This window comes from Oncorhynchus mykiss, chromosome 5 (assembly GCF_013265735.2).
Source record: "Oncorhynchus mykiss isolate Arlee chromosome 5, USDA_OmykA_1.1, whole genome shotgun sequence".
NCBI lineage: Eukaryota > Metazoa > Chordata > Actinopteri > Salmoniformes > Salmonidae > Oncorhynchus > Oncorhynchus mykiss.
In genome coordinates, this window is record NC_048569.1 from 62,540,431 (window position 1) to 62,566,629 (window position 26,199).

Below are 26,199 nucleotides of genomic sequence, written 5' to 3' on the forward strand. Positions count from 1 at the left end.
GTGGCTGGATTGGTCCTTGATCTCCTCCTTGGTGAGTCCAGTAGTGAGTACTGAATCTGTACTGCAACAATTTATCACAGCTGAACCCAGTCAGAGAGAAAAGAAAGGGAAATGGGATACCTAATCAGTTGCACAACTCAATGCATTCAACCGAAATGTGTCTTCTGCATTTAATCCAACCCCAGAGACAGAGAGAACAATATGGAGAAGGACAGATAAAGAGAGAAAGATAGAGAAAATGAGAGAGTGAAAGAGAGATAAAGAAAGGAAGAGAGAGCTTATGCAAAATCTTCCTCCTTCAGATGTGGCTAGCATTATCAATCCATGTGGCTTGTCAATTAGTCACTATGACTCTATAGGACCACAGCTTCCTGTTCATTCATTCACGTGTGGATTCATTGACACTTGATGTAATGATGGGTGGGGACCGGTGGTATGAAAACCAAGGTTGTTGATTACAAACGCAACATATTTCACCATTGTTTCTGTCTGATTCTGCATCTTTACAGTACTCTATTCACGTTTTATAATTAAATGGAAGCTGAAAAGATTGTCCGTGGTTGGGGCGTTCACTGTATTGGTTTAATACACAGCTAAGTCACATGATTAAGCTACCTTCCTCTTCTCTGTCCACGTGTTTCGCGTTGTGTGTGTGACAGGTGTGTGCATTGTTAACTGAAATCCAGTGATGCTTGAAACAAGAATAAAACCCAATTCTATGCTCTTATATCAAGGGATGAGCAAATACCCTGCTTATTCTTCAGTTGCAGCAACAGACTGTACACATGAAAGGGCACCATTTTACACTACTGTCTCTTCATGAAAGGGCACCATTTTACACTACTGCCTCTTCATGAAAGGGCACCATTTTACACTACTGCCTCTTCATGAAAGGGCACAATTTTACACTACTGTCTATACATGAAACGGCACCATTTTACATTACTGCCTCTTCATGAAACCCAGCGTTAAATATGTTTTGATGAGGCAGAATTGACACATTTCGATTGGCAGCTACCTCAAAGAGAGAAGGAAACACTGGATTTTAACACTGAATATGGTTTGAATCATTGAAATTCCATTTGAGCAGGGACCTTCTCTCTATGAACAAGCATAGAGTAAACTTAGAGTACTACAGTCCAGCCACCACTTTACAAACATCAGATCAGAATGGTAAACTACCCCTGTGCATATACCCATCAATTCCACTGGAAGTAACTTACATCTATGCCTCTTAGAATAGTACCCAAGTACAGGAATGCATGATGCTCCAATTAATACCCTGTCCTCCACTGAATACAGTCATCATCATCATGCCAAAGAGTGGTTCCATGTCCAATAATATGACTACTGTTGCCAGATAAACAGTTGTGGCAGGGTTATATTGGCGTGTGTTGACTGAGAGCAGGCCTGTGGTTTAATATATGTCAAATAGAGCCTGGTACACATCTGACATACTCTGACACAGTCAATGACTCAAATGTAAATGTGGGAAATCTCTGGGGATTTCTGGAGCTGTCACTTTTCCTCAACAACTAAATGTTTTCCCTCTCCCACCAGCTCTGTAGCATAAATAGGTCAGGTGAGTGCTGTGAACGTGTCTTCCTTGTCTTCCCTATGTATGTTTATGTTCAATGTACAGTAAGAGGTATAGGACCACATATGTTTAGCTCATGGTTTCATGGATATGCAATAGTTTGTTTATTGTGAATGGTATTGTATGAGAATGCATACAACAACCACAATGCATTGAGTACTAGTGTGAATATCCTCATGACCTTAAAATAATAGTTAGGTTAAATATACATTTATCAAACGTTGTCTAAGCATCTATCGGAGTCCAACACGTGAATGCGTACACACAGCAGTGTTCTAGAATATTGGACTGTTGGCTTTCATACTTTTCAAATTCTCAGCGCTGCTAGAGCAATTTCTCCAACCCTCACCCCATTCAAATGGATGGCTGATGAGTACGTGGAGCCGCGTTGCTTGTGAATTTGGGGAGTTGCACATTCGGGCTGTGCATCGCCTGAGGACGTTGGTCTCAGAGCCGCATTGCTATGTCTGCCAAACATATTTATTTTGACAAACTGTTCCTTTAATAAGCAGGTGCTAACTCCAGTCCATGAGTGCCCCCAACAGTACATATTGTTGATGTGGCCCCGGAAATGCACACCTGATTCTACTTGTTAACTAATCATTGATCCCGTGACAAGTTGAATGTGGTGTTTTTGTCCGCGCTACAACAAAAATGTGTGCTGTTGCCTCGAGGACCAGAGTTTGGAGACACTGCTGTAGAGCGTATTCCACATTCTACATTTATATCAACCTGCACTCAGGGGTAGACGTAACATTGTAAATGAAAATCCAGGACACTCAAATTAGTATTACATACCATACCAAATGTAACATTCATTTATGGATGTCCATCATCCATTTCAAATGATATGTTACAAATTCCAATTCATGATATGTTACGAATTTGTAATAGGTATGATATGTTACAAATTACAATTACATTAGCTAGGTGGCTAACATTAGCTAGGCTAGGGGTTAGGTTTAGGGGTTAAGGTTAGGGTTAAGGATTGGTTTATGGTTAGGAATTAGGTTAAAGGGTTAAGGTTAGGGAAGGGTTAGCTAACATGTTAAGTAGTTGAAAAGTAGCTGAAAAGTAGTAAGTAGTTGTAAAGTGGCTAATTAGCTAAAATCCATGATGAGATTCGAACGCGCAGCCATTGGGTTGCTAGACGTTAAAAGCCCAATCAACCACCCTCCTTTCATTTTTCAGTAATCTTCTGTCTTATGTAACCAAACCAAACGTAACATATCATGCTAATTTGAGTGTCCCCTCTTTCTTCCCTCTTTCTTTCTCTTTCCCTCTCCCTCTATTTCTTGTTCTCTAGTACAAACAAGTGGAGCAGTACATGTCTTTCCACAAACTGCCGGCTGACTTCCGACAGAAAATCCATGACTACTATGAACACAGATACCAGGGCAAGATGTTTGATGAGGAGAGCATCCTGGAGGAGCTTAATGAACCACTGCGGGAGGTAAAACAACCAAACACACCATTAAAAACCCTGACAAGGTCTTACACTTAAAGGAACAAAGGAACTGAAAAACAATGTCTCTGCCCCAGATGTCTTTTGCAAACATGCCCACTGAGAACTTCTGAAGTTCTGAACCACTTCTTTAAAATCACAATAAAAACCATAACAAGGCTCTACACAAGGAGTACCAGTACCAGGTCAATGTGCAGGTGTACGAGGTAGCTGAGGTAATTGAGGTAATACAGTATTTACATGTGGGTAGGGATAAAAGTGACTAGGCCATCAGGATATATAATAAACAGAGTAGCAGCAGCGTGAGTGAAAGTGTGTCTGTGTACGTGGTGGTGTGTGTTGGAGTGTCAGTGTAGTATGTGTGTGGGTAGAGTCTAGTAGGTGTGCAAGAGCCAGTGAAAGGGGGTCAGTGCAAAACCATCAAAATAAATGAAGAAGTTATAAAGGTGGTCAATTTAAACTGTCTGGGTGGCCATTTGATTGATTGATTGTTCAGCAGTCTTATGGCTTGGGGGTGGAAGCTGTTCAGGTTCCTTTTGGTCCAAGACTTAGCGCTCCGGTACTGCTTGCCGTGCGGTAGCAGAGAGAACAGTCTATGACTTGGGTGGCTAGAGTCTTTGACAATTTTTAGGGCCTTCCTGACACCGCCTGTTATAGAGGTCCTGGATGTCAGGAAGCTTGGCCTCAGTGATGTACTGGGTCGTACGCACTACCCTCTGTAGCACCTTGCAGTCAGATGCCGAGCAGTTGCCATACCAAGCGCGGGTGCAGCTGTAGAACTTTTTGAGGATCTGAGGACCCATGCCAAATCTTTTCAGCCTCCTGAGAGGGAAGAGGCATTGTCGGGCACTCGTCACGACTGTGTTTGTATGTGTGTGGACGATGATAAATCCTTAGTGATGTGGACACAGAGGAACTTGAAGCTCTCAACCCGCTCCACTGCAGCCCCGTTGATGTGAATTGGGGCGTGTTCGGCCCTCCGTTTCCTATAGTCCACAATAAGCTCATGGTGATTTTAGGCTTGTGTGATGCTGCTCGGCCCATTTCCTGAAACTCCCGACGAACAGTTCTTGTGCTGACATTGCTTCCTGAAGCTCCCGGCGCTTCAGCACTCGGCGGTCTCGTTCTGTGAGCTTGTGTGTCCTACCACTTCGCGGCTGAGCCGTTGTTGCTCCTAGATGTTTCCACTTCAGAATAAAAGCACTTGCAGTTGACCGGGGCAACTCTAGCAGGACAGTAATTTTACGAACTAACTTGTTGTAAAGGTGTCATCCTGTGACGGTGCCACGTTGAAAGTCAGCTCCTCAGTAAAGCCATTTTACTGCCAATGTTTTCCTATGGAGATTGCATGGGTGTGTGCTCAATTTTATACACCTGTCAACAACGACTGTGGCTGAAATAGCCCGAATCCACTCATTTGAAGGGGTGTCCACATCATTTTGTGTATGTAGTGTATGTTAGTCTTAGACTTAACAATTCAAATTCAGTTACATTAATTATATTTTCCCTCAGGAAATTGTCAACTTCAACTGCCGTAAGCTGGTGGCATCCATGCCCCTGTTTGCCAATGCCGACCCCAACTTTGTGACAGCCATGTTGACCAAGCTCCGCTTCGAGGTCTTCCAGCCCGGAGATTACATCATCAGGGAGGGCACCATCGGCAAGAAGATGTACTTCATCCAACATGGTGTGACCAGCGTGCTGACCAAAGGAACTATGGGCATGAAGCTTTCTGATGGATCCTACTTTGGAGGTATATATAATATTTTATGTGAAGGAATACTTGGGAACAGCTTTTTTTAAGTAAAAATGACTTGGAGCTGATTTCCTGGTGTTTTTACATTCTTTTATGTCCAACAATACAATTTAATTTATTTTCTTAAAAAATAAAACCACCTGTGGCCCACCAGTTGGGGAACCCTGCCCTAAATCCTATGATCCAAACCACCAATGTCTCAACTATGTTAATATAAAAATTGTAGCAGGCAAGATAATAAAATAAAAACACCCTGACATTTGACTTATTCTCACTAGTCTTTTCGCCCTGCAGACAGTTTTGTCCCCATTTCCCATGCAGTCTGTCCTCTTCCCTGCCTGTTTTCAGATGCATTGCTGCTGTTGATCCACAAAAAAAGCACAACTTTTCCCAATGTGTCTGGGCCATGGTCTGGGGGCATTCTTCACATCCGGCTCCTCTTCAGAAGAGCAGCACCCACGGCTCATAAATAACAGCTAATTAGTCCACAGAACACCAATGACAGAGCAATTAGGAATGTCAACCGTCGGCGTTCAAAGCCAAGCCATTATATTTTATGCCACCAGGAGGCCAACCCTTTTCTACATGGCATGGGCTAGGCACAACCTTGAATCAGAATGTCTGTTGGATTTGTGGTGGCATTTGCCGATTCATCTGCTATTATTTACAATTAATAATATTACTGGAGAAGATACCGTATTTTGGCCATGTTGTTGTAGTATGATGAGGCCATATGGAAAGAAGGTAGAAACTAGGTACTGTAATAGTTGCCCTGAGATAAATGAAATGTGGGCATAAGGGAAACGACATGGCCCATATTTGCCGTAATTTGTTATTAAAGGAGGAAATACCGGAGTGGGTAAATGGGTGTAGTAGAGTCAGAATCACATCCCAGCATTGTGTTCTGCTGCTTGCCTCTGCAGCACTCGGCACAGCAGAGAGAACGGAATCTCATTAATCTTGTGAAGAACTGTAAATCCCCCATCAGATAGCGGAGAGACACAGGGCCGCGCTGACACCCAAGGTCACACTTTAATACCCTGTGAATAAGGAGCCATTTTGAGAGTGGGAGGGGAGCTGGGGTGGAGAGGGTTTGTCACTGCGGCTTACTGACAAGATTATTATGTAAATGTATAACTCATGAATGGAACATCCCTTTGTTGCTCTTTAATGGTATGTGGGCCTCTGTCCAGCCGGCAGTAGCTGATCTTTTACTTGACTGCGCTTCTTGTTAAATCCTATTTTTCCATTGTCCCCGGGGGGCTGCCTACCACTGTAAAAGCTGATATGTAGAGTGGAGCCAGTGCAGTTCCCCCATGCATACAGTAAATACTCCCCCCCCCCCCCCCCCCCCCTTTACTGAGAGCCAGAGGATACCCTTCACACGCGACAGCAGAGCGAGGGGGGAGAACGGGGAGGCAGCAGAGTAAAAAGAGCATATGGTTGTCAAGACAACCCTCAGTCACAGGCCAGAGCAGGAAGGGTAACACCTGAATGTAATGAACCTTGGCTCTACTACGTATCCAATCCTGTAGCTCCCTCCATACACTAAGTAGTCTCAGCAGGGTCTTTGGTTTAAATGCCTTTCTCCTCTCTGTATTCATGCTCTGTATCCTCTCTGTAAATGACCTATGTCCACATGTGATACATTGATACTGTAGGATTGTGTGTGCATTGTATTTGAATCATAGTGTAGCAGTGTTTTATAAGATAGAAATAAGAAGAATAACGAGTGTGACATGTCCAAGGGAACTTTGCCATGGGGACCATGACATTCGAATGGCTCATGTTTCTTTGACGTGTTTTCTGTAGCTGAGTTACAGTAATGATGCTCCCTCTGGCCGTGTAGTAATTGTGTCTGTCTCTGATCGTCCTGTCTTTCTCTCTCTCCCTCAGAGATCTGTCTGTTGACCCGAGGCAGACGGACGGCCAGTGTGCGGGCGGACACGTACTGCCGTCTCTACTCCCTGTCTGTGGATAACTTCAATGAGGTGCTGGAGGAGTACCCCATGATGAGACGAGCCTTCGAGACTGTGGCCATCGACCGACTGGACCGGATAGGTGAGACCAGCCCACCCACTGACCAGTAAATAAGCCACTGACCCATACAGGATTAGCTATGCGCGTAGTTGAGGCATTTTGTCATTCACAGAATCAGCAGAACAAAAACAGACATACTGTATTCTATCAATGGAACCTACTGTAACTATGCCACTAATCATTTCTCTTTGACTTCCCTGGTTCCTTTGATTTAGATGCAGCTGGTGTATCTTCAGCATATGATTTTCACAAGATATGATTATTATCTCAAAATGACTGTGTGTGCCGTCCTCCCCTGGGTTTACTGTAAATGTGCTCTCAAGAGGAGTGATGCTCATTTGTGAAAGGGACTGCTCAGCACACTGTCTAAACAGCTTCCTTATGCTCTCCTCTTCTGTGTGGAAGGGAGGAAGTTACCGTATTCTCTCTTGGTTGCTGCGTTACCTCCAGTGTTGCTACACTGTCAGTCACTCAGCTATCATCAGAAAGCACCTGGTTAGTGAATTCCGAGCTTTGAGTGTAAACATATAAATTATTAAACAGTGAAGGCAAGGTCAATGTGATGCTGATGTCACCGCTCAGTGACGTGCAGGGGCCCTGCATCCACCACCTGCCAGCGGTTGCCATAGCAGCCAGATTCCACATCAAGTACGAGACATTCGGTTTCACACATTCAGATGAGATTGAGTTGTCTTTGATCTTTGACAACAGATTAATACCTAACCTGAATAGAGCATAGGGGAGCAAGAAAGGTTTAATATTCTGTTTAACCCATTCATGTCTGTAACAGAAATGTAAAATGTATTTTAGTACACTTGTTCTCTGAGCTTACTGATGGATGAATCTGAAGACATCTTTTAAATCAGCCAAAGCATTTGTCTACAATGTGAGTTGTTGATATTGTACTATATTTTGTCTCCAGAGACATGGGGTTACTGTTTTTACACATTTCATGAATCACGTCATGTGAATGAATACATGTTTAAATGATTCGATCTTTAAAAAAATGTTGGTATATAGATTGTCCAGAACAATATATACAGTGCATTCGGAAAGTATTCAGACCACTTGACTTTTTCCACATTTTACAGCCTGACACTAAAATTGATTAAATCATTTTTTCCCCCCTCATCATCTATACACAATACCCCATAATGACAACGCAAAAACAGTTTTTAGAAATGTCTGCAAATGTATAAACCCCCCCCCCCCCCCCCCCCCCCCCCCTGAAATATCACCTTTACATAAATATTCAGACCCTTTACTCAGTACTTTGCTGAAGCACCTTTGCCAGCGATTACACCCTTGAGTCTTCTTGGGTATGATGCTGCCAGCTTAGCACACCTGTATTTGGGGAGTTTCTCCCATTCTTCTCTGCAGATCCTCTTAAGATCTGTCAGGTTGGATGGGGAGCTGCACAGCTATTTTCAGGTCTCTCCAGAGATGTTTGATCAGGTTCAATTTCGGGCTCTGGCTGGGCCACTCAAGTACTTGTCCCAAAGCCACTCTTGCGTTGTCTTGGCTGTGTGCTTAGGGTCATTGTCTTGCAGGATGGTGAACCTTCGCCCCAGTCTGAGGTCCTGAGCACTCTGGAGCAGGTTTTCATCATGGATCTCTCTGTACTTTTCTCCATTCATCTTTCCCTCAATCCTGACTAGTCTCCCAGTCCCTGCCGCTGAAAAGCATCCTCACAGCAAGATGCTGCCGCCACCATGCTTTACCTGTAGGGATGGTGCCAGGTTTCCTCCAGACGTGACACTTGGCATTCAGGCCAAAGAGTTCAAACTTGGTTTCATCAGACCAAATAATCTTGTTTCTCAAGGTCTGAGAGTCTTTAGGTGCCTTTTGGCAAACTCCAAGCAGGCTGTCATATGCCTTTTACTGAGGATTGGCTTTTGTCTGGCCACTACCATAAAGGCCTGATTGGTGGAGTGCTGTGGAGATGATTGTCCTTCTGGAAGGTTCTCACATCTCCACAGAGGAACTCTGTAACTCTTTCAGTGTGACCATCGTGTTCTTGGTCACCTCCCTGACCAAGGCCCTTCTCCCCCAATTGCTCAGTTTGGCTGGATGGCCAGCTCTAGGAAGAATCTTTGTGCTTCCAAACTGCTTCCATTTAAGAATGGTGGAGGCCACTGTGTTCTTGGGGACCTTCAATGCTTCAGAAATGTTTTGGTACCCTTCCCCAGATCTGTGCCTCGACACAATCCTGCCTCGGAGCTCTACGGACAATTCCTTCAACCTCATGGCTTGGTTTTTGCTCTGACGTGTACTGTCAACTGTGGGACCTTATACAGACAGGTGTGTGCCTTTCCAAATCATGTCCAATCAATTGAATTTACCACAGGTGGACTCCAATCAAGTTGTAGAAACATCTCAAGGATGATCAATGGAAACAGGATGCACCTGAGCTCAATTTTGAATCTCGTAGCAAAGGGTCTGAATACTTATGTAAATAAGGTATTTCTGTTTTTATTTTGTATACATTTGCAAAAAATTCAAAAAAATTGCTTACGCTTTGTCATTATGGGGTATTGTGTGTAGATTGGTGAGGAAATTGTTTTATTTTAGAATAAGGCTGTAACGTAACAAAATGTGGAAAAAGGAAATGGGTCTGAATATTCTCCGAATGCACTGAGTATACCAAGCATTAGGAACACCTTCAGAACAGCCAATCCAAACACGCTCTCTTATACACACACACCGCTAGAGTACATAAGGAAATCCAGTGCAAGTCAATGGAGACTACAGAGTGAGTCATTTTACAGCAATTTCCTTAACTCAATATTAGGAAGGTTTTACAGAACATATATTGTGTTGCCTTCAATTCATTGGGGCATGGACTCTACAAGGTGTCGAAAACATTCCACAGGGATGCTGGCCCATGTTGGCTCCAATGCTTCCACAGTTGTCAAGTTGGCTGGATGTCCTTTGGGTGGTGTACAATTCTTGATACAAACTCAGCAGAGTTGCTGTTCTTGACACAAACTGGTGCGCCTACTACCATCCCCCGTTCAAAGGCACTTAAATATTTTGTCTTGCCCGTTCACCCTCTGAATGGCTCACATAAACAATCCATGTCTCAATTGTATCAAAACTTCAGAATCCTTCTTTAACCCGTCTCCTCCCCTTCATCTACGCTGATTGAAGTGGATTTGACAGGGGACATCAATAAAGGATCATAGCTTTTACCTGTGTTTTTAATGCTTTGTACACTCAGTATATACAAAACAAATATCTAAACAAATCCACACACACACACTCTCTCTCACATACACATACATATCTCTCTCTCTCAGGTCTTAAGAATTGTTGGTATGTGTGTATATATACAGTGCCTTGCGAAAGTATTCGGCCCCCTTGAACTTTGCGACCTTTTGCCACATTTCAGGCTTCAAACATGAAGATATAAAACTGTATTTTTTTGTGAAGAATCAACAACAAGTGGGACACAATCATGAAGTGGAACGACATTTATTTGATATTTCAAACTTTTTTAACAAATCAAAAACGGAAAAATTGGGCGTGCAAAATTATTCAGCCCCTTTACTTTCAGTGCAGCAAACTCTCTCCAGAAGTTCAGTGAGGATCTCTGAATGATCCAATGTTGACCTAAATGGCTAATGATGATAAATACAATCCACCTGTGTGTAATCAAGTCTCCGTATAAATGCACCTGCACTGTGATAGTCTCAGAGGTCCGTTAAAAGCGCAAAGAGCATCATGAAGAACAAGGAACACACCAGGCAGGTCCGAGATACTGTTGTGAAGAAGTTTAAAGCCGGATTTGGATACAAAAATATTTCCCAAGCTTTAAACATCCCAAGGAGCACTGTGCAAGCGATAATATTGAAATGGAAGGAGTATCAGACCACTGCAAATCTACCAAGACCTGGCCGTCCCTCTAAACTTTCAGCTCATACAAGGAGAAGACTGATCAGAGATGCAGCCAAGAGGCCCATGATCACTCTGGATGAACTGCAGAGATCTACAGCTGAGGTGGGAGACTCTGTCCATAGGACAACAATCAGCCGTATATTGCACAAATCTGGCCTTTATGGAAGAGTGGCAAGAAAGCCATTTCTTAAAGATATCCATAAAAGGTGTTGTTTAAAGTTTGCCACAAGCCACCTGGGAGACACACCAAACATGTGGAAGAAGGTGCTCTGGTCAGATGAAACCAAAATTGAACTTTTTGGCAACAATGCAAAACGTTATGTTTGGCGTAAAAGCAACACAGCTGAACACACCATCCCCACTGTCAAATATGGTGGTGGCAGCATCATGGTTTGGGCCTGCTTTTCTTCAGCTGGGACAGGGAAGATGGTTAAAATTGATGGGAAGATGGATGGAGCCAAATACAGGACCATTCTGGAAGAAAACCTGATGGAGTCTGCAAAAGACCTGAGACTGGGACGGAGATTTGTCTTCCAACAAGACAATGATCCAAAACATAAAGCAAAATCTACAATGGAATGGTTCAAAAATAAACATATCCAGGTGTTAGAATGGCCAAGTCAAAGTCCAGACCTGAATCCAATCGAGAATCTGTGGAAAGACCTGAAAACTGCTGTTCACAAATGCTCTCCATCCAACCTCACTGAGCTCGAGCTGTTTTGCAAGGAGGAATGGGAAAACATTTCAGTCTCTCGATGTGCAAAACTGATAGAGACATACCCCAAGCGACTTACAGCTGTAATCGCAGCAAAAGGTGGCGCTACAAAGTATTAACTTAAGGGGGCTGAATAATTTTGCACGGACAATTTTTCAGTTTTTGATTTGTTAAAAAAGTTTGAAATATCCAATAAATGTCGTTCCACTTCATGATTGTGTCCCACTTGTTGTTGATTATTCACAAAAAAATACAGTTTGCATTCATACCAAACATAATTTGATTTGTGGCACGTTTTTGATATTGTGCTAAATATTGTACAAGCACGCGAATGGGTTCATTCGTCTGCTGTTTTAGCTATTCTCTAGATTTACTGACAACAGAAGCATCCTGGATCAAAGGCTTAGTGTTGTAAGTGGCCAGACTAAACAGTCACTGGCGGGTAGGAAGCTTATGAATTCCAGATCTAAACAGTAATTCAGAGGATGGTAATTATCTGTTAACCGAGTTATTTTGGTATTTTTCCGACACCTTCACCTAAAGCATCCAAAGAAATCATGTTTATAAAGTCTTGTAGTTTACACAATGTCAGGACAGGAGACTATGATCCTTCTGTTTAGCAGATCAGGGTGTGTACTACAGTGCTCTGGCGCCTTTAGATGTCTATGGAAGAGATAGTAGACTAGACTCATTGAACTCTATCCTGACCCTAAGGAAACATAATAGACTTGGCCCTTTTGGCCTGGGGCCTATAGCAGCCAACCACTCTGCAGTCAACTGGACTGTGTTGTACCATGCTAGCTAGTTATGCAGCTTGAATTAGAGTTAATGTCCCTGTCAGACTGTATTTTCCATGTTCTTCCAGTCCCTCAGACTCATGTTTCAAATCCACCTGATGTTTTCATGTGGGTGTCACTCTATTTGTTTTTAAAAGCCCGATGGAGACGGACAAGTTGAAAGTCCCCTGCCGATGGGGAGAAAAACAGAGAGTAGTAAAGATGAAACTCTGAAACTTGAGAGGGGGCGGAAGTAATAATCCTAATAATCCTTTTAATGCGCGTTCAACTAGAAATGTTTTGAACACTGGAGAGATGAGAGAGATGGATCTGTGATCTTACTTGGCGGCCTGCGTGAGCTCCGTGAAGGAGGCAATTTCAGCTGCAAATTGGTTTCTCCCCCAGCACCACCACCAACCCAGGCCCACACAACCACTACACACATGCACATGTTGATCCACCTCATGTTTGAGAAAACACAGGCCACCCATTCTCACACCCTTGTGTTTACAATTCAGGTGGTGCATGCTAGAGATGGGACGATTAACTGATTAATTGCCTGCCTCTTACCAAAGCATTTTGCTTACGTCCATAAACTGGTAATTAGGCTACACAATGTGTTTTAGGGTTCTATTCAAACCATTATTTGGTCAACTGTAATGTGCATTAACCTGCTTCCTGCAAGTAAAGTATCTGCCCCTCCGCCCCTGTTTCGCTGCCCGCTCTCAATCCCTCCCCCCACCTTGTGTATGGAGTGAAGAAAATGTAATTGCAGGAAAAACACTTTTTGTCTAATGTTACTGTTGTTAAAGAGAAGAGAGTCTCAGCTTTCTGTATGTATGAAAAACATTTCTCAACACTAAATATTGAGAAATTACCAGCGCTTTACAAACGGAGTATATAATTGAGGTGATGCGTTGGCGGAACCGAGCGCACCATTTGTGGTGAATACATCATCAAGTGCCTACATAGGCCTAACCAATGGAACGTGTTTTGTTGGATATTAATTATATCAATTACATGGCTATCTAGCAACAATATCATATTTAGGGTTGGCAATCTAGCTAATATGTTTTGACTTCCACTTCCTTAGGTGTTGAATTATGTAGTATATAGCCTAAGCCAATATGCACAAAAGATGCAGGTAACTTCATCTCTAAAGAGCCCCAAATGAATCTGATCATTCTAGATCCTGTTTTGACTCTGTCACGTCTGTCACATGTGCTCAGTGTGAACCTGCTTTAATCTGTGAAGAGCACAGGGCGCCAGTGGCGAATTTGCCAATCTTGGTGTTCACTGGCAAATGCCAAACGTCCTGCACGGTGTTGGGCTATAAGCACAACCCCCACCTGTGGACGTCGGGCCCTCATACCACCCTCATGCAGTCTGTTTCTGACCGTTTGAGCAGACACATGCACATTTGTGGTCTGCTGGAGGTCCTTTTGCAGGGCTCTGGCAGTGCTCCTCCTGCTCTTCCTTGCACAAAGGCGGAGGTAGCGGTCCTGCTGCTGGGTTGTTGCCCTCCTACGGCCTCCTCCACGTCTCCTGATGTACTGGCCTGTCTCCTGGTAGCGCCTCCATGCTCTGGACACTACGCTGACAGACACAGCAAACATTCTTGCCACAGCTCGCATTGATGTGCCATCCTGGATGAGCTGCACTACCTGAGCCACTTGTGTGGGTTGTAGACTCCGTCTCATGCTACCACTAGAATGAAAGCACCACCAGCATTCAAAAGTGACCAAAACATCCGCCAGGAAGCATAGGAACTGAGAAGTGGTCTGTGGTCACCACCTGCAGAACCACTCCTTTATTGGGGGTGTCTTGCTAATTGCCTATAATTTCCACCTGTTGTCTATTCCATTTGCACAACAGCATGTGAAATTAATTGTCAATCAGTGTTGCTTCCTAAGTGGACAGCTTGATTTCACAGAAGTGTGATTGACTTGGAGTTACATTGTGTTGTTTAAGTGTTCCCTTTATTTTTTTGAGCAGTGTATATATATATATATATATATAGATATTAATTTCCTGAACATGTTAGATGAAATAGCTAACGTTTTTCATGTCTTACTTGGCACCTTAAAAGTCCTGCCGCTAACGGAAAGTGACTGTGCATAAAAAAAATATACAGTACCAATCAAAAGTTTGGACACACCTACTCATTCGAGGTTTGTCTTTATTTTGAATATTTTCTACGTTGTAGAATAATAGTGAAGACATGAAAACTATGAAATAACACATATGGAATCATGTAGTAACCAAACAATTGTTAAACAAATCCATATATATTTGAGATTCTTCAAAGAAGCCACCCTTTGCCTTGATGACAGCTTTGCAAACTCTTGGCATTCTCTCAACCGGCTTCATGAATGCATTTCAATTAACAGGTATGCCTTGTTAAAAGTCAATTTGTCAAATTTCTTTCCTTCTTAATGCGTTTGAGCCAATCAGTTGTTTTGTGACAAGGTATGGGTGGTATACAGAAGATAGCCCTATTTAGTAGAAGACCAAGTCCATATTATGGTAAGTACAGCTCAAATAAGCTTATCATTATCTTAAGACATGAACGTCAGTCAGCCTGGAAAATTTCAAGAACTTTGAAAGTTTCTTCAAGTGGAGTCGCAAAAACCATCAAGGGCTATGATGAAACTGGCTCTCATGAGGACAGCCACAGGAAAGGAAGACCCAGAGTTACCTTTGCTGCAGAGGATAAGTTCATTCGAGTTACCAGCCTCAGAAATTGCAGCGCAATGCTTCACAGAGTTCAAGTAACAGACACATCTGAACATCAATTGTTCAGAGGAGACCGCATGAATCAGGCCTTCATGGTCAAATTGCTGCAAAGAAACCACTATTAAAGGACACCAATAAAAAGAAGAGACTTGCTTGGGCCAAGAAACATGAGCAATGTCCCTTAGACCGGTGGAAATTTGTCCTTCGGTCTGATGAGTCCAAATGTGCGATTTTTGATTCCAACCACCGTGTCTTTGTGAGACGTAGGTGAATGGATGATCTCCGCATGTGTGGTTTTTCAAGAGGACAATGACTCAAAACACACCTTTAGGCTGTGAAAGGGCTATTTGACCAAGAAGGAGAGTGATGGAGTGCTGCATCAGATGTCCTGGCTTCCACAGTCACCCGACCTCAATCCAATTGAGATGGTTTGGGATGAGTTGGACCGCACAGTGAAGGAAAAGCAGTCAACAAGTGCTCAGCATACAGTTGAAGTCAGAAGTTTACATACACCTTAGCCAAATACATTTAAACTCAGTTTTTCACAATTCCTGACATTTAATCCTAGTAAAAATTCCCTGTCTTAGGTCAGTTACCACTTTATTTTACGAATGTGAAATGTCAGAATAATAGTAGAGAGAATGATTTATTTCAGCTTTTATACCCTTCATCACATCCCCAGGGGGTCAGAAGTTTACATACACTCAATTAGTATTTGGTAGCATTGCCTTTAAATTGTTTAACTTGGGTCAAACATTTTGGGTAGCCTTCCACAAGCTTCCCACAATAAGTTGGTTGAATTCTGGCCCACTCCTCTGACAGAGCTGGTGTAACTGAGTCAGGTTTGTAGGCCTCCTTGCTCACACACGCTTTTTCAGTTCTGCCCACAAATGTTCTATCGGATTGAGGTCAGGGCTTTGTGATGGCCACTCCAATACCTTGACTTTGTTGTCCTTAAGCTATTTTGCCACAACTTTGGAAGTATGCTTGACCTATTTGCGACCAAGCTTTCTCTTCCTGACTGATGTCATGAGATGTTGCTTCAATATATCCACATAATTTCCCCTCCTCATGAAGTGCACTAGTCCCTCCTGCAGCAAAGCACCCCCACAACATGATGCTGCCACCCCCGTGCTTCACGGTTGGGATGGTGTTCTTCAGCTTGCAAGCCTCCCCCTTTTTCCTCCTAACATAAGGATTGTCGTTATGGCCAAACAATTTACAATTTTTGTTTCATCAGACCAGAGGACATTTCTCCAAAAAGTATGATCTTTGTCCCCCTGTGCAGTTTTTTTATGGCGGTTTTGGAGCAGTGGCTTCTTCCTTGCTGAGCGGCCTTTCAGGTTATGTCGATATAGGACTCGTTTTACTGTGGATATAGATACTTTTGTACCTGTTTCCTCCGGTATCTTCACAAGTTCCTTTGCTGTTGTTCTGGGATTGATTTTCACACCAAAGTATGTTCATCTCTAGGAGACAGCGTCTCCTTCCTGAGCGGTATGACGGGTCTGTGGTCCCATTGTGTTTATACTTGTGTACTATTGTTTATACAGATGAACATGGTACCTTCAGGCGTTTGGAAATTGCTCCCAAGGATGAACCAAACATGTGGAGGTCTACAATTTTCTTTCTGAGAGGTCTTGGCTGATTTCTTTTGATTTTCCCATGATCTCAAGCAAAGAGGCACTGAGTTTGAAGGTAGGCCTTGAAATCCATCCACAGGTACACTTCCAATTGACTCAAATGACGTAAATTAGCCTATCAGAAGTTTCTAAAGCCATGACATCATTTTCTGGAATTTTCCAAGCTGTTTAAAGGCATTGTCAACTTCTAACTTCTGACCCACTGGAATTGTGATACAATGAATTATAAGTGAAATAATCTGTCTGTAAACAATTGTTGGAAATATTACTTGTGTAAAGCACAAAGTAGATGCCCTAACCGACCTTCCAAAACTCTAGTTTGTTAACAAGAAATTTGTACAGTGGTTAAAAAACAAGTTTTAATGATTTCAACCTAAGTGTATGTAAACTTCCGATTTCAACTGTATATGGGAACTCCTTCAAGACTGTTGGAAAAGCGTTCCTCATGAAGCTGGTTGAGAGAATGCCAAGAGTGTGCAAAGCTGTCATCAAGGGTGACTACTTTGAAGGATCTCAAATGTAAAATATATTTTGATTTGTTTAACACTTTTTTGGTTACTACATATTTTTGGTTAACACATATGTGTTATTTCATAATTTTGATGTCGTCACTATTATTCTACAATGTAGAACATAGTAAAAATACAGAAAAGCACTTGAATGAGTGTCCAAACTTTTGACAATTATTTATTTATTGTTATCGAGCAAAATGGGTCAAGAATTCAATTGATCACAATATGACTTTTTGCCCAGCTCTAGTACACAAAAACACACAGTTAAAACATCTACAGTGAGACCACTGACACATACGGAGGCTCAAGCTTATCTTCCCTTCTCAGTGAAAAATGACTGTCTGTGAATTCAGTAGCGAAGGTGCATAAAGATAGCGGCCCCCGTGTACTTACCACAGACACCTAATTTGCTAAGCTTGCTGTATTGTACAATGCTGTCCAATACTATTTGTTTTGTATTGGCATTAGCACAGTATACATGATCCCAATTTTAGCCCCAAGAAGGTGGCAATTAAAAAAAACAAAAAGTAGATTGTGCTGATTTACACATTAAACGCGTTGATTTACACGTTGCACACCGTAGATTAAAAAGTCTGTGGATAGTGCAAGAACAATGGCGTCATATCTTTTTTAAATTTAAATTTTATTTTTACCCCCTCTTTCTCCCCAATTTCGTAGTATCCAATTGTTAGTAGTTACTGCCTTGTCTCATCACTACAACTCCGAAGGTTGAGAGTCATGCGTCCTCCGAAACACTACCCAACCAAGCCGCACTACTTCTTAACACAGCGCGCATCCAACCCAATGTGTCGGAGGACCTAGCGACCTGGTCAGCGTGCACTGCGTCTGGCCCGCCACAGAAGTCGCTAGTGCGCGATGAGACAAGGATATCCCTCCCGGCCAAACCCTCTCTAAGCCGGACGACGCTAGGCCAATTGTGCATCGCCCCATGGACCGCCCGGTCGAGGTCGGCTGCGACAGCGCCTGGGCTCGAACCCAGAGTCTCTGGTGGCACAGCTAGCACTGCGATGCAATGCCTTAGACCACTGCGCCACCCGGGAGGCCCGAATTCCTCCACCTTTATGCACCTTAGCCATTACAGACAGCCTCCAGATAGGCAGACTGAAAGGAGATGTGAATACATGTCTGTCCTGATCAGGTTAACTGCTTCCAGCTGCCCCATACTCTGTTCTGCTATGCCAGCAACTTCTCTAATACCAACTAATCAGGGGGGAGAATGCTATTACTGTCGGGCACTGTTAGGAGTATTCATTGGACCATTTGGCTGTTTATTACTTTGTATAATGTATTGATTGTGCTGATTCTACAGTGGAACTGTGTCTGCTCAGGTAACAGAGTCTCATCTCTCCTCTTCTATTTTCCGTCCTCAGGGAAGAAGAACTCTATCCTAATGCACAAGGTTCAGCATGACCTCAACTCGGGTGTCTTCAACAACCGAGAGAATGAAATTATCCAAGAGATTGTGAAATATGACCGTGAGATGGTGCAGCAGGTGGACATGCAGAGGCCTCGTGCCATGTCCATGTCCAACCCCCCCACGCACGGGGGTATCTTCGCTCCTCCAGCCCCACCTCAGAGCTCAGCCATCGCCACCCTCCAGCAGGCTGTGGCTATGAGCTTCTGTCCCCCCATGGCAGGCCCCCTGGTAGGGGCCGGGGCCCTGCAGTCACCTCGGATGGTACGGAGGTTCCAGGTGATGCAGAGCATGTCAGCCTCCCCTCCTCCCCTGACTGAGCAGACCATGCAGCCCCAGCTACACGCCGGTGGTGCCTTCGCCTCCGCCCTCTCGAGCCCCCCCATCCAGAGCCCCCTAGTTGCTGGGGGACGGACATTCCAGTACGGCCACTCTTCTGGCTCCCAGCTCTCCCTGGTCCAGCAGATTGTACCCAGCCCCCCACACCGGCCCAACACCCATAACAGCACCCGCTCTCTGCACATGGGCAGTCTGAGTCAGGACGCCAGGGCACTGTCTGCCTCTCAGCCCTCTCTGCCCCAGGGAGGGGCTCAACCCATGGCCCCGAGCCCATCACAGTCCAACCGTGTTTCCTCAACCTCCATTGGGCCACCTCAGACCCCCCCGGGTTCTGTGGGGCTCAGGAGCGCTGTGACTCATAGGATGGTTCTGCCCCACCAGATGTCTGTGGGGGCGTTTCCTCTAGCCTCCCTCCCGGGGACTCTGACATCGCTGGGGACAGGCATGGGTGCGGGTATGGGAATCGGCATGGGAGTGGGCATGGGATCAGGCTTGGCGCCAGCCCTTCCGGACTCGGGTTTACCCAAAAAGGACTCCAAAGCCAGCCACCCTGAGACAGACCATGTCAGATCGAGGCTATCTTCCAATTTGTGACCTTTATTAGATTTCTGCAGAGCCAGGAGTTTTTGGTTGTGGGAACTGTGGAAGGTTTTGTCCTTAGACCCCATAATCTCCCCTCTCCCTGTCACGCGGGTCTGAATATGACTATAAGAATGTATGCTGTGGGACCTTGGAGAGGGAGACCGTAGCTGGAAGACAATGTATGACTAACAATATAGTTATTATCAGAGGTGGGATGTTTCTACTCCACCCACAGACATAGATAGTAGATACCGGCCGTACGTAGTAGTAGCACCTTCTCCCCACATCTCTCCTTTATTTACTCTCTTTACTGTAACCATATTCAACATAAATAGCACGCATCTCTCACCCATTATCTATATAGTTGAACAATACAAACTGGCAGGGACAAGAAGAAAATCAGGAACCTGCTTCCGATGACAACGATGACATCAACACTTTGCAGAAGTTCTTCTGGGATTTCATCTTTTCTCTACGGACTGGTTTTAACAAAAGTTCTACTCACGTCACTGTAATATTGTTTCAGAAAACAAGAAAATGTTTTTTTTAGACCATGTCTTAAATTATTGTTTTTTTTTTGTTTTGTTTTTTTACAGGTTGGGCTTAATAAACAAAATGTTGCATTGCATTAATGGGATTAATAATATATTTCTGAAAAAAATGAGTGGATAGATCATTTCACTGCATTGATTTCAACATTTGAAGCCATATCCTTTGTGTGTGTGTGTGTGTGTGTGTGTGTGTGTGTGTGTGTGTGTGTGTGTGTGTGTGTGTGTGTGTGTGTGTGTGTGTGTGTGTGTGTGTGTGTGTGTGTGTGTGTGTGTGTGTGTGTGTGTGTGTGTGTGTGTGTGTGTGTGTGTGTGTGTGTGTGTGTGTGTGTGTGTGTGTGTGTGTGTGTGTGTGTGTTAATAAGGATATAAAATATATCTTCCCCTGTCCTCAAATTGTATTTGCAGATGACAGTGTAGGTATCATTTCAGTATTTTTCTTGGAGTCTACAGCCTACATTTCATTCTGGCTTGGCCAGAATACAGCTAGGGTGCAAGTGATATACACTACATGAGCAAAAGTATGTGGGCACATACTCGTCGACCACATCTCATTAGAAAATCATGGGCATTAATATGGAGTTGGTCCCCCCTTTGCTGCTATAACAACCTCTACTCTGCTGGGAAAGCTTTCCACTAGATGTTGGAACATTGCTGAGAGGTCTTGCTTCCATTCAGCCACATGAGCATTAGTGAGGTCGGGCACTGATGTTGGGCGATGAGACCTGGCTCGCAGTTGGCGTTCCAATTCATCCCAAAGGTGTTCGATGGGGTTGAGGTCAGGGCGTTTCAACTGCTCCAGTATCCAATGGCAGCAAGCTTTAAACCACTCCAGCCTGCGCTTGGCATTGTGCATGGTGATCTTAGGTTAGGGTGCGGCTGCTCGGCTATTGAAATCCATTTCCTGAATCTCCCGATGAACAATTATTGTGCTGACGTTGCTTCCAGAAGCAGTTTAGAACTCGGCAGTGACTGTTGCAACCGTGGACAGACAATTTTTACGCTCTATGTGCTGCAGCACTCGGCAGTCCCATTCTGTGAGCTTGTGTGGCCTACCACTTTGGGCGGAGCCGTTGTTGCTCCTAGACATTTCCACTTCACAATAACAGCACTTACAGTTGACTGGGGCAGCTCTAGCAGGGCAGAAATTTGACGAACTGATTTGCTGGAAAGGTGGCATCCTATGACGGTGACACGTTGAAAGCTCTTCAGTAAGATCATTCTACTGCCAATGTTTGTCTATGGAGATTGCATGGCGGTGTGCTCAATTTTATACACCTGTCAGCAACGGGTGTGGCTAAAACATCCAAATCCACTCATTTGATGGGGTGTCCACATACTTTTGTGTATATAGTGTTTAAACCAAGTCATCCATCCCCATTGGCTGCTCGGCTATTGAAATCCATTTCCTGATTTGAGTTATGAATCACATGAATATATCAACATACTGTATCTCATTCAACCCTGATGGAAATGCGTATCAGTTTTTTTGCATAGCTGAAGTTTAGAATAGACAGATCATAGTTTTATATTTTATAGTCTGACTGATGTTCTGAAGGCACTGTGCAGTGTAATTGATTACGCTAATATGTATTCTTATACTGTACAGACTGATGCACCCTGGTCAGATCCACACATTACACCATTTAATGAATACATTGAACTTTTCATCTCATCTTCATTTTCCCATCCATTACAAGACTTTTTTGATTATTTGAAGTTTAAAACGAATCCATTTTATTTTTCCTTTCCTCTCAAATTCTAACAGTAATATTGCATCAAATTGAGGTAGATTTTGTGTGCATAAATGACATAATGCTTCTGGAATGCTGAAATCTAAATGACTCCCATTCTATTCTAATCTGCAGCAAGGACAGAGCAGACATTTTGGAGGGTGCATTTCAATGATGTGTCTCCTACCATAAGTGATGCCACTGAATGTGTGTACCGGCCTCCACTGATTAGTGTCCAAAAGTATTAGTGGAAGAGGCTTTCCAAGCGCTGATATCCACTTCATCTGCTGCTCAATAACCCCCGCACCACCACCACCACCACCACCACCATTACTATGTAATGAGAGAGAAGATTGGATCCCCTCAGGCCCCATTTATTTTGGACTGTTATTACTTTCCATTGTGTTTCATCATAAGTTTTACTGTATTATCCACCTTGTCGGTGGCGCCAAGGTTGTGGGTTTGGAAGGGATTTGTTGCTGGAAATTATGCCCAATGAAACTTCTTTGGGAACTTTCATGTGTTTGAAGGTGGTTTTAATGGCCAAATTCCTTTTAGATTGCTGAGCAGGTTTTGAGACTATTTGTCTAGCAATAAATTAGGACATTTAACAAACATGTAATAAATACCATACAATACAGTGTAGATGAAAAGCCAAAATTTGAATAAAATGTCAATGTTTTTGAATTGCTTAAGATTTGTTTATGGGAAGCGTTTGGAAGTTCTTATATCTACTGTACATGACACACTTAAGATGGTAAATGGTGGGAATATTTCATGCAATCCATATACACTGAATAAAAATATAAACGCAACATGTAAAGTGTTGGCCCCATGTTTCATGAGCTGAAATAAAAGATCCCAGAAATGTTCCATACGCACAAATAGCTTATTTCTCTCAAATGTTGTGCACAAATGTATTTACATCCCTGTTGGTGAGCATTTCTCTTTTACCAAGATAATCCATCCACCTGACAGGTGTGGCATATCAAGAAGCTGATTAAACAGCAATATCTTTATACAGGTGGACCTTGTGCTGGGGACAATAAAAGGCCACTCTAAAATGTGAAGTTTTGTCACACAATACAATGCCACAGATGTCTAAATTTTTGAGGGAGCGTGCAATTGGCATATTGACTGAAGGAATGTCCACTAGAACTGTCGCCAGAGAACTGAATGTTAATTTCTCTACCATAAGCCGCCTCCAACATCGTTTTAGAGAATTTGACAGTACATCCAACCGGCCTCATAACCGCAGACCACGTGTATGGAGTCGTGTGGGAAAGCGGTTTGCTGATGTCAATGTTCCTAGGCATGTGGAATCCATAGATTAGGGCCTAATTTATTTATTTAAATTGACTGATTTCCTTATATGAACTGTAACTCAGTAAAATCTTAGAAATTGTTCCATGTTGCGTTTATACTGTATTTGTGTTTAGTATACAATCCATTTACAATCCTATCTGAAGCATGTTCATTTTGTCAGGTTAGAATGACAGTTATCCTCTCCAATAGCTACATTTGTTGTCATGTGGTTAGCCTTTACCCAGCATTTTTCTTGGGATGTTTCCTTGCCAAATTGTGATTTAAACTGTAACTTGAATAAATATATGACGCAATAACAAGCAGCATAAGAAAGAGTCCTTGATGTTTTGGCTTACATTTCCAGGAAGAGGCGGAAATAACTTTTTAAACCCTTATATTTACTGTACGTACTGTATAGGTCATATTCTATAACAATTAGTACGTTTTGTTCTATTCAGAGGAACTGAAACAATGAAACGTGTGGTACTGTTTTATTCATCGCTATACACAACAGAAGCTCTATCAAGAATTTGAATGAAGTGTTTATTTGCTCAATAGATGTTTCCAGTGCTATACAATTACATGAAATATCTATCAACACTATCTTCAGGGCATTGTTGTCTCTCAGCTCTGCAAACATTCCTAACCACTTTTCCTGAAGTATCCTCAAACCAATTATCAATTTAGCCTTGAATCCTGACACTGGTGTAACCCTTTCTCTCACACTGTCAGAGAAAAGCTCTTTTTCTGTAAAAAAAATAATGCGCCTGAGCTTTTTACAGAAAAACACAGAACACCCCTGGGCCAAGTTAGGCATCTGCGTTTGTCACAATCCGCAGCATCTGTGTTTTCCAAATGCTTTATTAGCCCCCCATATGTCGTTCCCTCTCTCCAAATATAGTGTACTTTACAGAAACTGTTGCAGTTTTAGAAATGGCTTCAGCTCAGTGAGTTAATTTAGGGAGACACTGATGGCTGTTTTTTTGTTGTGTTGCCGAGCAGGTGATTGTGGAGAAATATCATGTAAAGCTGGGACATAAATCAGGGAGAACATGGATTAGAGAAGGGCTACAATTTAATACTAATCAACCTTGGAAAGAAAATATTCAAATAGCTGCGATGGGGAGAGAGGTCATTTTGAAGTGGCCAGTCATGGTGGAGAGAGAGGGTTTGGGGTGACTGTTACGTGAGCTGACATTTCACAGGCTTTGTAGTCTACCAGAAAGCTTGGCCCAGTCTTCAAACTCACATTTTAGGGGAGTTCCACAAACATCGTAGTGCCTAATCCTAATTTAAGATTCAAACTTGAACAGAAATCCCATTGACACTGCATGATCTGGAATAATCACTCCACCAAATCAAATTAATGATCAGTTAGTCCTTTCAGTTGAGCTTTGTCTGACGTTATATTTCAAGTGTTGCTGTGGTCGGACAAACATCTTTGACATTTGAACAAAATCCGTTTCTGTTGGTTTATTACCAATATCCTAAACTGTAAGCAATGAGATAGATGGTATATTCATGAATGTTATTCCCCCCAAAAAGTGTGAATTCATTGCTTACAGCCATAGACGTGTATAATGACCGATGTGATGTGAGCATATGTACAGTATGCTGCACAATATAGTCTTTGTTGTTGTTCCTCTCTAATGCTGACCCCATTTAACCTGTAATGTTTTTAGCTGCGTCACAGACTATATGATTCAATTTGAGTGCGTCTTTGAGTGGGTGTGGACAGTGAGAGAGATTGGAGGGAGGTGACTGTATACAAATGGTGCTTTGAGCACAAAGTGGCAGAGTCAGCTGTTATCGCCTAACATTGTTCCTAAACTACAGCACTCAATTGACTTAACAGCTGATGGTCTCTTTTCAGAGCTGGTTGGAAACTCAGCCATGAAGAAAAAAAATATATATATATACTTACAGCTAGTTAGAGCAACAGAAACAATAAAGGTACACATGCTAATCAGAATTGGGAGCTGGTTCTTTTAAAGAGCAGTAAATGTCTCATCTCTCTTGAAAAGGGATCCCCATAGCACGTGTACTGTATATACCTAGTGCCTAGCATACCTAGTTTCCACATACTACATAGAGTTAATTGTCTCTGTGGCTGTAAAACAAAAGCTCCCCAAATGCAAATACATTCAGTTGTGATGTACATCTAACTACAATACATGTAATAAGGAAAGCTAATCAATACCATTTGGATTACTAATGTCTGTTGTTGGCTGATCAGCTATTACATAATGCACATTGCACTTCTAACAAATGTTAATAGGGATTATATCATACATATCCTTATAGCATTATATAATCAACTGGTGTTCCCCTGTTCTCTGCACTCAACCTTTTGATTGGATTTTCCATCACCTTTGAAATACACCATTTACTGTGCAATAAAGCATTCACTCATAAGGTTACTTTTTCCTCCATTAGTGACACTTGCTGCAGCAATATGACTAAGTGGTCATGACCCTTGACATTCATTGCCAATGTCTGTAATGATGGAACATCCTCTTGACTGTTCTTGATTCAATTGTAATTGTACACAGGGAAAAATTGACATGGTTGTCAATACATGACCTTATTGTTATTCTTCCAAGGTTAATTTGCTCAATGCAATGACGTCCCAGCACAGTAATCTCACTCACTCACTCACACGGCGTGCACTCGCACACACACACAAGCACGCGCACACACAAACACAGACAGTGACAATAGCTAGGGCCGCTGCATCAGTGATGAGGTGTGTGTGACAGTCAGTGAGCCACGCCACCCATTAGTGTGCGTCAGAGCTCTAGGTCAGAGTACCCCCTAACCCCCCTCTGGGGCTGCCAGTGGCCAGCGCCCCCCCTGCCGGCTCTGCTGAGAGGTGGGCACTCATCACGCCACGGGGCAGCAGATACGCAGCGATACTGGGAGAGCTTGGCAGATGACCCAAAGAGCTCGCTCAGTGAGTGAGTGTCCTGGCTAACACATGGAGACATTTGGATCCCTTACAGCTTGAGCCATGCTAAAACTCCTCACACTAGGTTGCTTCAATAGCTAGGATACCCGCTACTGTGCACATTATGTACCATGACATCAGATAATTAGTTAAGTGTTTATAAATCCCTCAAA

General features: G+C 43.0%; 1 protein-coding gene across 2 annotated transcripts in view; it reads left to right on the plus strand.

The window, feature by feature from the left end:
* Positions 1-20,121, plus strand: part of hcn2 (hyperpolarization activated cyclic nucleotide-gated potassium channel 2) — a 67,396-nt gene extending 47,275 nt beyond the window's left edge. Inside the window, exons 5-8 of one of the 2 annotated variants that reach the window (XM_021601253.2) lie at positions 2,904-3,050; positions 4,575-4,815; positions 6,715-6,879; positions 18,529-20,121. In XM_021601253.2, the coding sequence (XP_021456928.2) occupies positions 2,904-3,050; positions 4,575-4,815; positions 6,715-6,879; positions 18,529-19,505 (1,530 nt within the window). In that variant the 3' untranslated portion in view covers positions 19,506-20,121. 2 annotated transcript variants of the gene reach the window in all.
* Positions 20,122-26,199: the final 6,078 nt, after the last annotated feature.